Source organism: Pogona vitticeps, chromosome 2 (assembly GCF_051106095.1).
Source record: "Pogona vitticeps strain Pit_001003342236 chromosome 2, PviZW2.1, whole genome shotgun sequence".
In the NCBI taxonomy this organism is placed as follows: Eukaryota; Metazoa; Chordata; class Lepidosauria; order Squamata; family Agamidae; genus Pogona; species Pogona vitticeps.
The window spans coordinates 125869413-125884999 of NC_135784.1; the positions used below are offsets into that span (position 1 = coordinate 125869413).

The 15587-nt window shown below is 42.1% G+C and overlaps 1 protein-coding gene across 3 annotated transcripts in view; it reads right to left on the bottom strand.

Moving 5' to 3' along the window:
- Positions 1-15587, bottom strand: part of SHISA6 (shisa family member 6) — a 373444-nt gene that overhangs the window by 290678 nt on the left and 67179 nt on the right. For all 3 annotated transcript variants that reach the window (XM_020796348.3, XM_020796347.3, XM_020796346.3), the window contains exon 4: positions 4603-4698. In XM_020796348.3, coding sequence (XP_020652007.3) covers positions 4603-4698 — 96 coding nt within the window. The remainder of the gene's footprint in view (positions 1-4602; positions 4699-15587) is intronic.

A 15587-nucleotide genomic window follows, 5' to 3' on the forward strand; every position in this document is an offset into this window, starting at 1 on the left:
TCAATCTCGGTTGTTAAAAACTGGGAAAAAAAATGCTTGTTTTTTTTAAAAAATAGATTTTTGGCCAAAATGTGTGTGTGCTGGGGTGATGGGGACATACCTGATTTTAGAGAACTGTGCCTCTTGTGCGCCAGTTGCTTCTCACCCCTGGTTTAAACAACCCCCAGTTCATCATGTTAGAACATAACAGATAAGGATGCTTTGTTTAAAAGTTGAAGCAGAAACCTGTACTTTCTGCCCAATTGTATGTGGAACTAGGATGATGCAGGGAGAGAAGACAGATGAGCCCCAGGGTCAGGTGGCCTTTACTGTGTAGCAGGAAGCCATGTTTACTGTTAATATTAAAACCTATCCTGATAAGAGGACTTAGTTTGTAAACTGAAAAAAAGAGGTTTATATATTTGTGCAGACATATGAGTCATATGCTTACAGACTGGCTGTTTTTCCTATATTACACAACCTGCGATGATCTGTACTGTTCCGATAAATAGATATTACTTTGTACTGTACACATTCCTAGGAATGGAAGTGGTAAAAGCTGATTAAATAAAGTAACAGAGCAGTGTGCAGTGTGTGTGTGCTTGAGAATTCCTTGTCCCTTCTTCTCAGCCAGTGAGAGGGGGAGCCTGGTGCATAGAGATCCTGAATCACCAATATGTCTATGGTTTTGAGAGTTCTCTGGCTGATTACAGTAGTACACAAGAGGTTACATTCCAGTCCCATGGTTTTGAGAATAGACTTTGCAACAATTTTATAGATTAAAATGTCAGGTTGAGATGACTCATCCAGCAGAGTGTCATACCAGAAACATAAATCACCCTGGCTCAGAAACTTTCAGAATGTCAAAATCCTCAGTTCATCTGTTTGGTATCCATGGTATTTTATATGTCATGTTCCCCTGTTTTCATCCATGAAGAATTTCCCTATTGAACCAGCTCTTGGCCTTAGAGTGCAACTATATCACAGAAGACAGCCAGAGGGGTAAAGCACACGTATTCAAGTGCACACATGAGTTCAAGTACTACACACAGAATCACGGACATTCAACTCCAACTATGACAGTACTAAACACACTAAATTAACGTTAAGTGGAAGCCACCTGAGATAAAGCATACGATGAAGCTGCATTTCCCCACAGGGAATTATATCAGGCAACTGCAATGATAGTATTATTTTCTGAAGCTGCAGTTAATTTGCTAGCATAGATCCACTTCTATCCACAGGTGAAATTACTAAAATATTATAGCCAAAACATCAGTTTTGAACAAAATGTTTCTCAAGAGGCATGCCTGCAATTAAAGCATCTAAAGCAATGATGGGCCCAGTGAGCCAGGCAACATTAAAGCAGTCACAGCATGCAAATAGCACAATTCACTAAAAGACTGTGATGTACATTCTTCAAACCCAACAGTATCTCTTTACTAGTAAATAGTTGGTTTTTTTTAAGTCACACACATTTTTAAATATGTGACAATTGTCATACTGGATCATTCCAAAGATACCCCCACTAGTCCGGCATTCAGTTTCTCAGAGCGGCCAGCCATGTCACTTCGGGATGCTCACACAAACAGGCTTGTTTAGCTGCAGACATTCAAATAGCTCAACCTAAGTCACAATGGCAGACTAACAACGAACAAAATGTAAGTTACCACACCAAACAAGACTACATAAGCGGCTTTGCCAAGTCTCACAACTTAAACATATATAAATGTAGTTTCCAAAATTGTAAGGAAGGAACAGCGGGATTTAGACTGCAATGTGAAATGGGCTCACTTTGAACTAAATACATTTGGGATTGAGGAGGATCTTAAAAATTAACTCAGACAGTCTAATTTGTATATCTCTGTGGAATATTTTTCAAACCTTGGACAGAAAAAGACCGTCATTGGCCAGAGGGCCCTGAAAGTTAACTTTTCTAAAAGTTTCACAATAATAGCTGTAATTAATTACATTATTACAGAAGATTCACCATTCTGGAGGGGGAAAATCAATGCTAGAAAGGCTCCTAATTAAACAGTGAAAGTTGGCAACGCTCGATAAAGCCAGATATGTAGCAAAAACAAAGCTCACTTACCAATTTCCTGTCCCACACATAGACATTATTCCTCATCTACTTTGTGTGTATATGTGTGTGTGTGTGTTTTCCACCTTCTTCCCGCTGCCTTGCTGTGCTGTCCAACAGACCTGCAGTTCTAAGCTACGATCCCCCTGAACTTCTCAGGTGTAGAAGGAATAGATACAATACATAGGCATCAAACTGAAATACCTGGGACAGAAGAAGAGATGTATCAGGGTGTTTCTCCGGGGGAGGGGGTTGCCACTGGCTAACCCCCTTCACATTGGGGGTGCCCAATCTTGTGCTTTCCATTTTTGCCTGAACTCTTTCTCACTCTTGATTGAAATCTCAGTGAAACTTCGAAAGGGTGGGCTTGGACCAAAGTAATACAACCACCCCAAATTCTTCATCCTTACATTAGTGACCACTCTCCTGTCAGTTTCGTGCTGCACTCAGTTTTCTGCTTCCTTCAGCGTACCCCTTGCCCCACAGGAGAGCACAGGCTCTGCCTCCACCTCCGTAAACTTTATTTGAACACACAAAGCACAGACAGTACACACACATATTGGTTCTTCTGTGACAGTTCTACAGTACTTACACTGCTTTGGATGACACTTGTAAAGAATGCTTTTTTCCATTTGGTTAAACAACAAGGAATGTCAGAAAAACAAAGCTCTGGTTTTTTTTAAACAATGTGTGAATGGTGAACATCCATGGAACAACAACAACAACAACAATGACAAACAAGGATGAATATACGGGACAATATGTCTCCACATACAGTACATTGTTTCTGTAGAAAGTTTCTCAGTATACATCTGTAATATAAATGTACAACAGTCTCACAGTGAGTCAGCAGGAAACAGTGTTGAGAAATCAATGAGGTTTGCATCTGCCCAGCAGAACAGACCACCATCAGTGCGCTCATGTGCCACAGAGTGAGGTGGACCCTAGAAAAGACTTGATGGGTCAGCTAGCCTCAAGATGGCATCTGAGAACCAGCAGCTGGGCAAGCCTAGCAAGGCTAACTCTCGCTCTCCACTCAAGTCTTTCAAGGAGGGTAGCTCACTCTTCAACAGTCTTAAGGCAACGGAATGTGCACAAGTAAGTTAAAAATAAAAATTCACACCACATTGTTTTAGAAATCCACCCAAGTAGGCTACTCAGTCCTTAAAAGAAAAGCTACCAAGAAGCTTCTGAATGTCCTCTGTATTGCCATGGACACTGAGATGGTATGATATGTACAGTTTGCTACATCACCATATCAGCACACCCACAACTGTATTGCATACACATTATGTTACACATGATATACACAGGGCAGAATATGGATACTGACATGTTTCTAAATTTGTACAATATTATGTATCTATCTATCCATCTATCTGTAAATGTGTGCATATATTTTTTTATATTTCTCACAGATTAGGAAGACACACAAAAGTATATGAACCTTAAGGAAATCACTGTATAAAATACTTACAATATTGAGGAAAATAGATCTATATACAGTGCACTCCTGTTAAACTGAATATGCTAGTGCAAATCCAGCAGGAAATAGTATGAAGCATTAATCTACAAGCAGAAATCCCATCAAAATGGCAGAAGAAAAAAAAGCTAGAGGTTATTGATCAGCAACCTAGATTAGTGATCTTCAGTGTGGTGGGTACATTAATTCACTGGCCCCTGGTAAATTTGTTTCTGCTGTCCCAACACTAACATGCCACAAGCAAAAAATACTAAAGGTACTCAAGCATGAAAGCCAAGTGGCACTTTATGAAGGAAAGCAGAACCAAGAAAAGCAAATATCCCAAAGTCATTTGTTAGCTTTACCAGTGAAGCCCTTAGCCTGATATCAAATCCTTTCCTACTGAGCTATAGAAAAAGAATATGAAAACATCTCCCATCCATAGCAGAATTGACTTTGAAGTCCCTTTGGGGTAGTTTGAAAACACATGGACTTTGGGGAACTGTGAATCTTCTTGCACAATCCTCTTTTCTTTTTTAAAAGAAAAAAAGCAAGGTTATGTAGGAGGTGTTCCTGTAAGACTTGCCCATAACTGGCATCTGTTCCAAACCATTCGTGTGTCTGATTAAATATATGCTTCTGTTTCTGTGGGTACATCTGTACAGTATGACTGGGATGCATTACGGCCCTACAGTAAGCAGTGCCCTTTCTTATCCTATGATGGCATCACTTCTTGTTCGGTTCCTTGGCAATTGGTGGCAAAGCTGACAGTTTGTGCCCATGCACCCAAGGGGAAAAAAACAGAGCAATATATTTCATCAGACAGAAACAGCAACAGAAACATCTATCTGTCTGCCATTCCATAACACCCCTGCAATGCTGATGCTATTCCTCAATCCCAATATTTTGGAGACCACCTAGAGCATCTCATTGAACTTGGAAGTGCTATGTTTCAGCAGAAACTGACAACCTTCTGCACCAATACTGTTACCTTGTGTCACGCATAACGAGGCCTCCCAGTGAGAGACTATACTCAAGCACATCTTTTCTATTTAGCAAAAAATGGTTTCCACTGTACCCTTGCTGTGTCCTCTTCCTAATGTGACAAACCCAGAGGAGATGAAATTGTGGAAATCCGGGCCTCCGCTTCGATAAATATCCTTTCCATAGTGACCTGCCAAAGGAAGACAAGAGACAGCACATCACCTTATGCAATTCACCTTCATCCTCTGCCAGTTCCAACAAGATTTGTCATTCTATCCCTAGACGTAAAAAAAGATGAGCTGCAGCATTAAGAGAAGACATTACCTGTGGGACAGAAAGGGATTAAGGGAAGGTTTCCTCTCTTATCCCAGCCATGTTTGTGTCAGTATCATGCAATTTTCCTCCTGCCACACCTCCAGTTTCGGGCCTTTTGATGAACTTTGCCTCTGGGGAAGGGCCATGGCTCCCTGTTAGAGGCATGTTTGACCACATACAGTAAAGCTGAGACAGACTCACGTCATAAGCCGTGGATAAACCCTGCCATTTTGTCTCAGTAATCTTCCAGGTCTCACCACAGAAAGGTTCTCCACTGAGACTCCCACCTGTTACACCAAGATTTCTTCATTTTCTGCAAAATACAAGACTTGGACTTTTCCAGTCTTGCTTTCCTGTCTATCCTCTTTTTGCCTGCTGTTCTCTGCAGGAAGCAGGCACCTTCTCTCTCTCTCTCTCTCTCTCTCTCCCCCCCTCACACACAGACCCACAACCACACCCCACCAATGAATGTTGCACAGGGACAACGACATTCTGCCCAGGAATCATAATAATCCCATATAGCCTGTCATTCTTTCCATAAAAAAGAACAATGGGGGTGGGGAAGAGGGAATCACACACAGAAATCTCATTGTGAGGAAATAAGAGGATCATCCCACCCCAATTCTCTCCAAAAACACAAGACTGTGAAATTCATATCCCTACTGATTTGCTTGAACCATTGACCTGATGAAGCTTCCTTTGTATCTAACCCAGATAGTTAGCTCTAGTCTTCTTTTTGGTTTGGGACCTCAGTATTGGCACTATGTATGTATTCGAGAAAACAGTGGAAATAATAGAGGGTTAAATCTGGGTCACAAAGGAAATCTGTGAAACCAGTTCCATTCCTCCAGCAATCCTCATGTTGAATCCTTATGGCAGAAAATTCACATGCTCTATCTCTAGTTTGAAGATTATGTTTGAGAAAGATTCCATAAGCTGAACCTTCCTCAGATCAATTTCTTTGGAGCAGGGAGCATATATAGGCCGTACAACATGTTTTAGCTTCAGAGTCTTCTCAAAATGCAAGTGGGTGAGTGGGTGACCAATGATGACCAAGGACTCTAGCTCTATGTCACCAAAGTAGCTCACTCATCTCCGCAGCTATGAGTCTCTTGGTGCTTTTACACCACCTCTGGATGAGAAACAGAAGATGGGAAATTCTTTGTAGGACCACATGTCTCTCAAAGGCTGCCACACATTGGGAAAATAGCAATTCCTTGGTACAGCAGTTTCACTGGCTTCCAGTCCATTTCTGAGATCAATTCAGTGCTAGTTTTTACTTATAAAGCCCTAAAAAAACCTGGAGAAACACTGATGGTCTTGATGGTCACTCAGACTATGGAACTCCTTTCCACAGGACATCAGGCTGTCCTTCCATCAGCAGTCAAAAAAGTTTTTTTAAAGGCAGACTTTTAATAATTGATGCTAAGGAGGCAATTTTAATAGAGCACTTGTCATTTATCTCTTTTACATGTGTTTTGAAAAATTGTTAAAAAGGGACTTCATGTGTATTTTCTAATGATTCATCTGTGGGTCGTCCCTCCAAATATTATTATTGTAATTTTACTTGTATTAATACTCGAGTTCTAAAATTCTTTGCAAGTCTCCATGGGTCTTTTGGCAAGAAAGGTAAGAAAAGGCAGGGCCTCAAACAAAGAAACAAGCATGCTGACCACTGTTACAGATGCTACACTCTAGAGAGCAGCACTTTGATATTAGCATGAATGAGCCACAATACCAGAAGTAGGGGAAAATTATGACTTTTCTTTACTGGACTCCTAATTCAAAAAAAAATACATAGCTTGTTTTTTTCTGTTTTATTTTAGTTTTGTTTCATTTTTATTTTCCTAAGCTACCACTTAAGGTACAGATGATATAAAAGAACAAAGCAGATATACTGGAAACTAACCACTGGCTCCCCATATTTCTTTGCCCTTACAAATCCCAGGAAAGCCTCTCTGCAAAACATAATTTCTATAAGCACTGAGCAGAAACCATATTCCCACAGGGAAAAGTTTTTGTTGGCCGTCTGAGACCTAAGGAGATCCTCTCATGATTTTATACACATTCTTATATACTCCTGGGCTATCATTTCCTTTGGTGTAAATCTTTGGCTACATGAGCACGTCCTTGGCAAAGAGCAAGAACGGATGTTGCACATTCTGCTGGATAGCTCAGTGGTCAGATCTCTGGCTGCAGAGCCAGAGGCTGGGAGTTCAGTTCCCCCCACTGTGCCTCCTTAAGAGGGGCTCGACTCTATTTCTGAGGTCTGCAACTGCTTATAGTACTGTGTGAAATGTCTTGACATTGTTCCCAAAGCACCAATGGCAACGGGGACCACTGACGTGTGTTTCTTCCAGAGATGAGATGTTTTGATTGCCAGGTTTCTGTACTTTGTTAGTTTTTCCAGTTCTTTATTTTCAACTCTGGCATCCCCTGGAATTGCAGTGTCAATGATCTGGACATTTTCATTGTTCTATTACTACTATGTCTGGTGTGTTATATTCAAGGTGTATGTCTGTTTGGATCTGGAAATCCCACAAGATCTTGACTTCCTCATTATTCTTTTTCACATGGGCCAGGGCATGGACTCATCTCCCTCTATTACCATCTCTACACAAGAATTGGAGGTTGTTCATGATTTCATGTATCTTGGCTTAACAATCTCTGACACCCTCTCCCTAGATGTCGAGCTGGACAAACGCATTGGCAAAGCAGCTACCATGTTCTCTAGACACACAAAGAGAGTATGGCTTAATAATAAGCTGACGGCATATACCAAGATTCAGGTCTATAGAGCCTGTGTCCTGAGTACACTCCTGTACTGCAGTGAGTCCTGGACTCTGTGCATGGCAGGAGAGGAACTTGAACACGTTCCATAGCTGTTGTCTTTGACTTGGGCATGTTGTGAGAATGGCTGACAGTTGGATTCCATAAGATCTCCTGTATGGAGAATTAGTGCAGGGAAAGCACCCCAGAGGGGGACCACAACTGCGATACAAGGACATCTGCAAGCGGGATCTGAAGGCCTTAGGAATGGACCTCAATAGATGGGAAACCTGACATCTGAGCATTCAGCCTGGAGGCAGGCGTTGCATCACAGCCTCTCCCAATTTGAAGAGACCCTTGTCCAGCAGGCCAAGGCAAAGAAGAAGTCGCAAAAGCAGCAAAACCAGGGAGCTGGACAGGGGACAGGTTGTATTTGTCTTCGGTGTGGAAGGGATTGTCACTCTCGAATTGGCCTTTTCAGCCACACTAGGTGCTGTTCCAAGACCTCTATTCAGAGCACGTTACTATAGTCTCTCAAGACTGAAGGATGCCTACAGGATTCTTATTCTTTCAAAAACACCAGGCATAGTCAAAATTATAAAAACATTGACTGGCATTATATAAAATATACAAAAACCTAAGTATTTGTTAAATATACATATATGTATGCTCTTCCTATAATATTGCCATTTTTTTGTAGCTCTGATTGTGTGATTTCTGAGATCTGCAACCACTTATAGTACTGTGTGAAATTTCTTGATATTGTTCCCAAAGCCCCAATGATTATGGGGACCACTGAAGTGTGTTTCTTCCAGAGGCAAGATGTTTATTGTCGTTGTTGTTATTATAAAAATGGCTGCATGGCGAATTGGCAGAAGATGCCTCTAATCAGAAAGGGTGAAAAACATCTAAGGGGCAGGAGGTGAAAAGTAAGGCAAGCCATCCCAGGAGAAAGCAATCTAGATGTATACTCATGGCTTTTTGTCACTTTTTAAAATTGTAAACTCAGGGTCTCCTCACATGACCCGCACTTTGGCTCTCTTTCCCATTCTTTTTGATATGCTTTGTATGAATGTGACAAAGGAGAGTCTTTAAAACAGAATTATGCCTTAATATGCAAAGGAGAACTGGCAGCAGGGGCCCTGCCACAGGAAGCCTAGCTGGGTGTTCAAAGCCTTATAATCCATATCCCTTGTTGCACTTACAACAGAAAGGAAAGCACGGGACTGAGTGTGGAATAGGCTGTCATGGATGATGGACACAGGAAATAAAGATGCACGGTATAAGCAGCACAGGGGCACATGGTGGAGAATATTGCTTTAGTTGCTGGAGATATTTTGAGGTCCTAATGTTCTGTTTTAGTTTTGCTTTTTAGTCTATTTTACTGTGTTGTTCTGGGCCTCACCCCCACTTCTCTGCTGAGACCTTTCCCCCTCTGTTGAAATCTGTTGCTAAAAGCAGACATATTTGTCAGTTTGCTGTTTGATCTGTTCATAACTGTAAATAAAGAAAACTGTTTTTATTCTTTCTACCACTAATGTCCCAGTGAATCACTGAGACTGTGCCAGTTAAGGAGAAAAGGGGTGGACTAATCCACTGGTTTTTAACCTTGGGTTACTCAGGAGTTTTGGACTGCAACTCCCAGAAGCCTTCACCACCTGCTGTGCTGACTGGGGTTTCTGGGAGTTGCAGTTCAAAAGCATCTGAGTAACAAAGGTTAAGAACCACTGGACTAATCTGGGGAACATGAAGCCATTCTGCTCTGTGAATCCCTGCATATCTGCTGTGCCGTTAGATGAATTTAACCAAAAATTCAAAATTGTGCAACAGGGCAAGATGCGTGGTCCCAGAATGCCTGCAGAAAAACATCATGGTCATCGATTTTGGAGTGCTTTATACTTAGAAAACCCTCAGAGAAATAACTATGAGAGATGGGCACAAACTGCCAGTTTAGCAGTTCATAATACTCCTTCATGGATTGCTGCCTTGTCGTGGTGAAGGGGCTTGAGTAACTCAGAGAAGCTATGGGCTATGCCGTGCAGGGACACCCAAGATGGACAGGTCATAGTGGAGAGTTCCGACTAAATGCAATCCACCTGCAGTAGGAACTGGCAATGCCACTCCAGTATCTTTGCCAAGAATGCCCCATGATCAGAAACAAAAGGCTAAAAGATATGATGCTGGAAGATGGGACCCTCAGGTCGAAAGGCGTCCAACATGCTACTGAGGAAGAGCAGAGGATAAGTACAAGTAGCTCCAGAGCTAATGAAGTGGTTGGGCCAAAGCTGAAAGGACGCTCAGCTGTGGACGTGCCTGGAAGTGAAAGGAAAGTCCAATGCTGCAAAGAAAAATACTGCATAGGAACCTGTAATGTAAGATCTATGAATCTTGGGAAGCTGGAGGTGGTCAAGCAGGAGATGGCAAGAATAAACATCGACATCCTGGGCATCAGTGAACTAAAATGGACAGGAACGGGCGAATTCAACTCAGATGATTATCATATCTACTATTGTGGGCAAGAAGCCCGTAGAAGGAATGGAGTAGCCCTCATAGTCAACAAAAGAGTGAGAAAAGCTGTAATGGGGTATAATCTCAAAAATGATAGAATGATGTCAATACGAATCCAAGGCAGACCTTTCAACATCACAATAATCCAAGTTTATGCACCAACCACCATTGCTGAGGAGACTGAAATTGAACAATTTTATGAAGATTTACAACACCTTCTAGAACTGACACCAAAGAAAGATGTTCTTCTCATTCTAGGGGACTGGAATGCTAAAGTAAGGAGTCAAGAGATAAAAGGAACAACAGGGAAGTTTGGCCTTGGAGTTCAGAACGAAGCAGGGCAAAGGCTAATAGAGTTTTGTCAAGAGAACAAGCTGGTCATCACAAACACTCTTTTCCAACAACACAAGAGGCGTCTACACATGGACATCACCAGATGGGCAATACCGAAATCAGATTGATTAGGTTCTCTGCAGCCAATGATGCTGTTAAGGTGCTATGTTCAATATGCCAGCAAATATGGAAAACTCAGCAGTGGCCTGAGGATTGGAAAAGATCAGTCTACATCCCAATCCCAAAGAAGGGCAGTGCCAAAGAACCTTGTAATGAGGGTGAAAGAGGAGAGTGCAAAAAATGGTATGACACTCAACTTCAAAAAACTACAAGATCATGGCCACTGGTCCCATCACCTCCTGGGAAATAGAAGGGGAAGATATGGAGGCAGTGACAGATTTTACTTTCTTGGGCTCTATGATCACTGCAGATGGAGACAGCAGCCACAAAATTAAAAGACGCCTGCTTCTTGGGAGGAAAGCAATGACAAACCTTGACAGCATCTTAAAAAGCAGAGACATCACCTTGCCAACAAAAGTCCGAATAGTCAAAGCTATGGTTTTTCCAGTTTTGATGTATGGAAGTGAGAGCTGGACCATAAAGAAGGCTAACCGCCGAAGAATTGATGCCTTTGAATTGTGGTGCTGGAGGAGGCTCTTAAGAGTCCCCTGGACTGCAAGGAGAACCAGCCTATCAATTCTAAAGGAAATCAAACCAGAGTGCTTACTGGAAGGACAGATCCTGAAGCTGAGGCTCCAATACTTTGGCCATTTCATGAGAAGAGAAGACTCCTTGGAAAAGATTCTGATGTTGAGAAAGTGTGAAGGCAAGAGGAGAAGGAGATGACCGAGGATGAGATGGTTGGACAATGTCATTGAAGCTACCAGAATGAATTTGACACAACTCTGGGAGGCAGTGGAAGATAGGAAGGCCTGGCGTGCTCTGGTCCATGGGGTCACGAAGAGTTGGACACGACTAAACAATTAGACGACGAATAGTTCATTCTTCAAATGCACAGGTGTTGTGTGAGTGCCTTGGTGTTGCGCCTCTGCCAGCAGACGCCCACTCAGAGGAGGAGTTGGGGTGCCTGCAGAACACCTGTGAGTCTGAAGAAGAGGGTGACCAACATGGAAATATTCTGGAAACCAAGCCCTATGAGGAATACTTGCGGTCCCAGGTCTGTCGTTAGCTCCATGTGTCTATAAAATCCCTGGCATGGATTAATGCAGCCCATTTTCCAGGACAGTGATTCCTATTCCTATAGATAATGAACCTGTCCTGAACATATGTTTGAAAAACTGTGAAAGTATCCAGAGCTTACATAGCCTTCCAAGACAAATAGTCATTTATATGTGTTCTCTCTTTCTTTTCTTCAGCTCTCCCTCCCCATAGAGATTTTCAGCAACACAGCGGTCTTGAAAAGTGCAACTGTCTTCAAAACGGTCCATCAAAAGGAAGACAGTAAGCATGACGTTTCTCATCAAGGTCTCAGTAATATGTGCTGTGTAATTCCCTTCTTTTTGAGAAGCAAAGCACCCACACAGAACAAGCACAGAATGATGGAGTGACTATTCAGAAAGAGGCAAACAGATTTTTGAAAGGCCACTTAACAAACCAGCAGCCCATGTCATTCTGCGTGATTTGCATTTTTTGTGTTATCTTCACATTTTCCTCTTAATTCGTCCCCAAAATAATTCTCATGCTCTCTTCTCTTGTTGACAGAGAAATATCATAAAATATCTTTGCCTTGTGGGGCGAGGAGAAGAATTTTGTGGATCCAGATCTTTGTGTGGGAGAGGCAAGGATTAACACCTTAATAGTATATAGGCGCCTCATAGGAGAGTGGTTAAACTGCAGTCATGCAACCAGAACTCTGCTCATAATCTGGTTTCAATCCCAGGTAGCCAGCTTGAGGTTCATTCAGCCTTCCATCCTTCTGAGGTTGGTAAATGGAGTACCGTCCTCTTGCGGTGGGGTGGGGACAATGTGTAGCCTGCTTAATTAAAGTGTAAACCTCTCCAAGAGTGCTTTGAGCACTATGGGGAAGCAGCACGTTTTGCTATTCATACACCGACATGATAAGGAAAAGCTGCACAGTGGCACTCTGCCATCATCTCTGGCGTGGATAAGACCTTCCAGATGTGATTAGACTCCAAAGCCTACACAACACATTACCTATGTTCTGCAGAAAAAGTTTTTATCTGTGGGTTATGAGTGAATAGGAGCAAATTCATTTAAATTACACACTCTCTGTTTTAATGTGATTCCTCATCCACAAACAAAGGGCATGTAAGCAGAATGCCACCCTACTTCCACCTTCAGGTAGCAGCCCTAGGGCTTCCTCTGCTTTTGGCAGGGGTCAGAGAGCCTTTCCTCCTCCACAGGGCTTACTTGTCCAGCAGATGGTTGGCCAGGAAGCACATTGGCAACAACTGGTGGTGGTCTCTCCCTGACTGTCCAAGGCACTGCCATTGTGCTTGCCATCGCCACCACGCTTCCCAGACACTGCCATCAAGCTGCCCACTGGACAAGCGAGCCCTGCAGAGGAGGACGGGCTCTCTTTCCCCAGCTAATTACACAGGAAAACCTACCACTGTTTAAATAGTGTACATTGAGGGCCCTTTTAAACCACAGTAGGGCTGGCACCCAAGTTACTTCAAATTTCACCTAGTTTTTTTTGTTGCAGACTTTTGAATGTCTGATAAAATTCCTTTTGCTATGCTGCAGAAGTAGAAAAAAGTCACAGAGAAAAATAGCTCCAGGTTCCCTAGAGCTAAAGAGTTCCCCTTTATTATTAATAGGCATTTAAAGCCTCAGTAACTCACTCTGAGACCTTTGTAAGAGAACAAATAAAAAACATTCCTTTACTTACAGTTGTTTCAAATAACAGACTTGCGTATACTGTTTCTTTACTACACACATACTTATTCAGATTTTTTTGAAGTCCATTTTTCTTAAGGAACTTATATCAGTCTTAACTACAGGGTGTACAAGACTCCTTGCATTTTAAGGAAAGTGTTATTGTTTTTTAAATGGACTGGCAGATTCCTCTTCCAAGTGAAGAGTGGCTGTCCAGTTCCCTTAATCTTTCTATAGGGAATAAAATGATTTCCAGCAGTGCTACTTGACTGAGGTTCCCTCTCTTGGGTCTGTTCTATTCCCACCATTGGCCGCTGTGGTTGGTTCTCCAGAAATCAATCCCATCTCCTCTCTTTGTCTTTCACCTCAAGAAGTGAAAAGCAGCAATAATAAAAAAGCCAGGAGCTCTGGAAGATACGGGGAGGGGGGAACGGGCTGCTTTATACATCTTTTTGCTTATACTTTGATGGGCAGCATTAAATTACAGAAGGAAAGGGTTTGGCTTCCACATCAGAGGCTGGGCAAACCCACAAATGGATTACTCTTTTGCTCACCATATAACAAAAGCCAAGTTCTTCAGGGCATTTATCTGAAAAGGAAAGCACTCTACTGCAAGCACACGCTGTAAGTAAATTGCATCAGGAACAAACATGGTTACAAATGTCAATTATATTCCTAGTTTGGAAATAATGGAATTATTAGAGCTGAACTAAACTGCTGTTATCCACCTTTCAGAAATGTTATTCCTAAACACAGGTTATAAAACAGTAAGCTCTTTGGGTACTTAAAACTTCAATCAAAATCCACCTATCACTCTCTCTCTCTCTCTCTCTCTCTCTCTCTTTCTCTCTCTCAGTCTCTCTTGACCTCCCGTTCCATGTGTTCGCGCATGCACGGGCATGCAAGACCTGAACTCTAATTTATACAAAAGATCATCAGGGGTGAGGTGGCACAGGGAGGGAGGGGGGAATTGGCTGTCCAGCACCAAGAAAAATGTGCATTCTGTGCATGTCTGGAAAGGGAAGGAACATCTAGCCACACTGTCAATCAAGCACAGCTACCTTCAAGAAGCAGTGCGGCTCATAGCCAATGGAAAATGAATTCTCCAGGGCTACGGAAGGGCATTTCAGGTGCAGAAGGTCTTCCAGGTGAAACTGCTATCAAGCCTGACTACCAAGGATGACCTCAGCTTGAGGAAAACAATCTGGCCACCAATAGCTGGATGTTGCTGCTTCCTTCCCTCTGCTTTTCCTTTGGCACACAAGTGGAGTGTAAATCAGCACAAAGTGTAGGGCCTTGTTGCAAGCAGAGGCACTGGGACACATTACTGCTTGCTTTGAAAGGGGGGGGGCTTGGAATCATTTTAAAAACTCTGTAAGTTGAGAGGCACAATTGCCTTGAGTCTGCCAAATTCTACCCTGACTCCACCCCTAAGATTCTGCACTATTCACTGTATCACTGACCAACCAGGTTCTGCTCTGATTTCACCTTCCTGGTGTATGTTAAACCTGGGAGGTTCAGGGGAGCTGATTGTACTAATCCAAAAATTTTCAACTGAATTATCAAAATGAAAATCCTGGACTCAAATATGTATAAGATACAATAAGATACAATAGAGCATTTGCAAAATGCAAGACTGAGTTTTATAAAAACTAGAGGAGGATGAAATGTCTGAAGCACCAGGATGAGAGAAACAGAATAGGAAAGAAATTATGTACAACACAAAACCCTCTTTGCATTAGTTTTCTAATCCGTCAGCAGGCCTTTCTTATCTTCATCCCCTGCCCTTACACTGCAGCTATGAGAAACAGCTTAAAACAACAACAGCCACAGAACATAAACTGAGACTTTTGAATGATATTCCACATGCATAATACATATGCTCTGCTCAGCATCCACAATCACTTTTTGTGATGTAACAATTAGGGTGGAGCACCGATGCTTCACTGAGATGCCAACAGAGCTTGCAGCTTCAAAAAGAGGGATATATTCTGTAAATAGTGTGCCCTATGTCTATGTATTCTAACTGTCCATTTTGGCTCTAGTATGGACATGTAAACAAATATTCTAGCTATCTCCTGCCTAGATAACAACAGAATGAAATTTAACAGTGCAAAGTTCTGCACCTAAGAAAAAGAAACCAAATGCAAAATTACAAGATGGTGGTTACTTGTCTGAGATGTACCACTGTATATGAGCCATTAGTGTGATGTGACTGCAAAAAAGGCAGATTATATTTTAGGCTGCATTAATAGTCTTCAAATCATTTGAACTACTAGTTCCCCTTTATTTAGC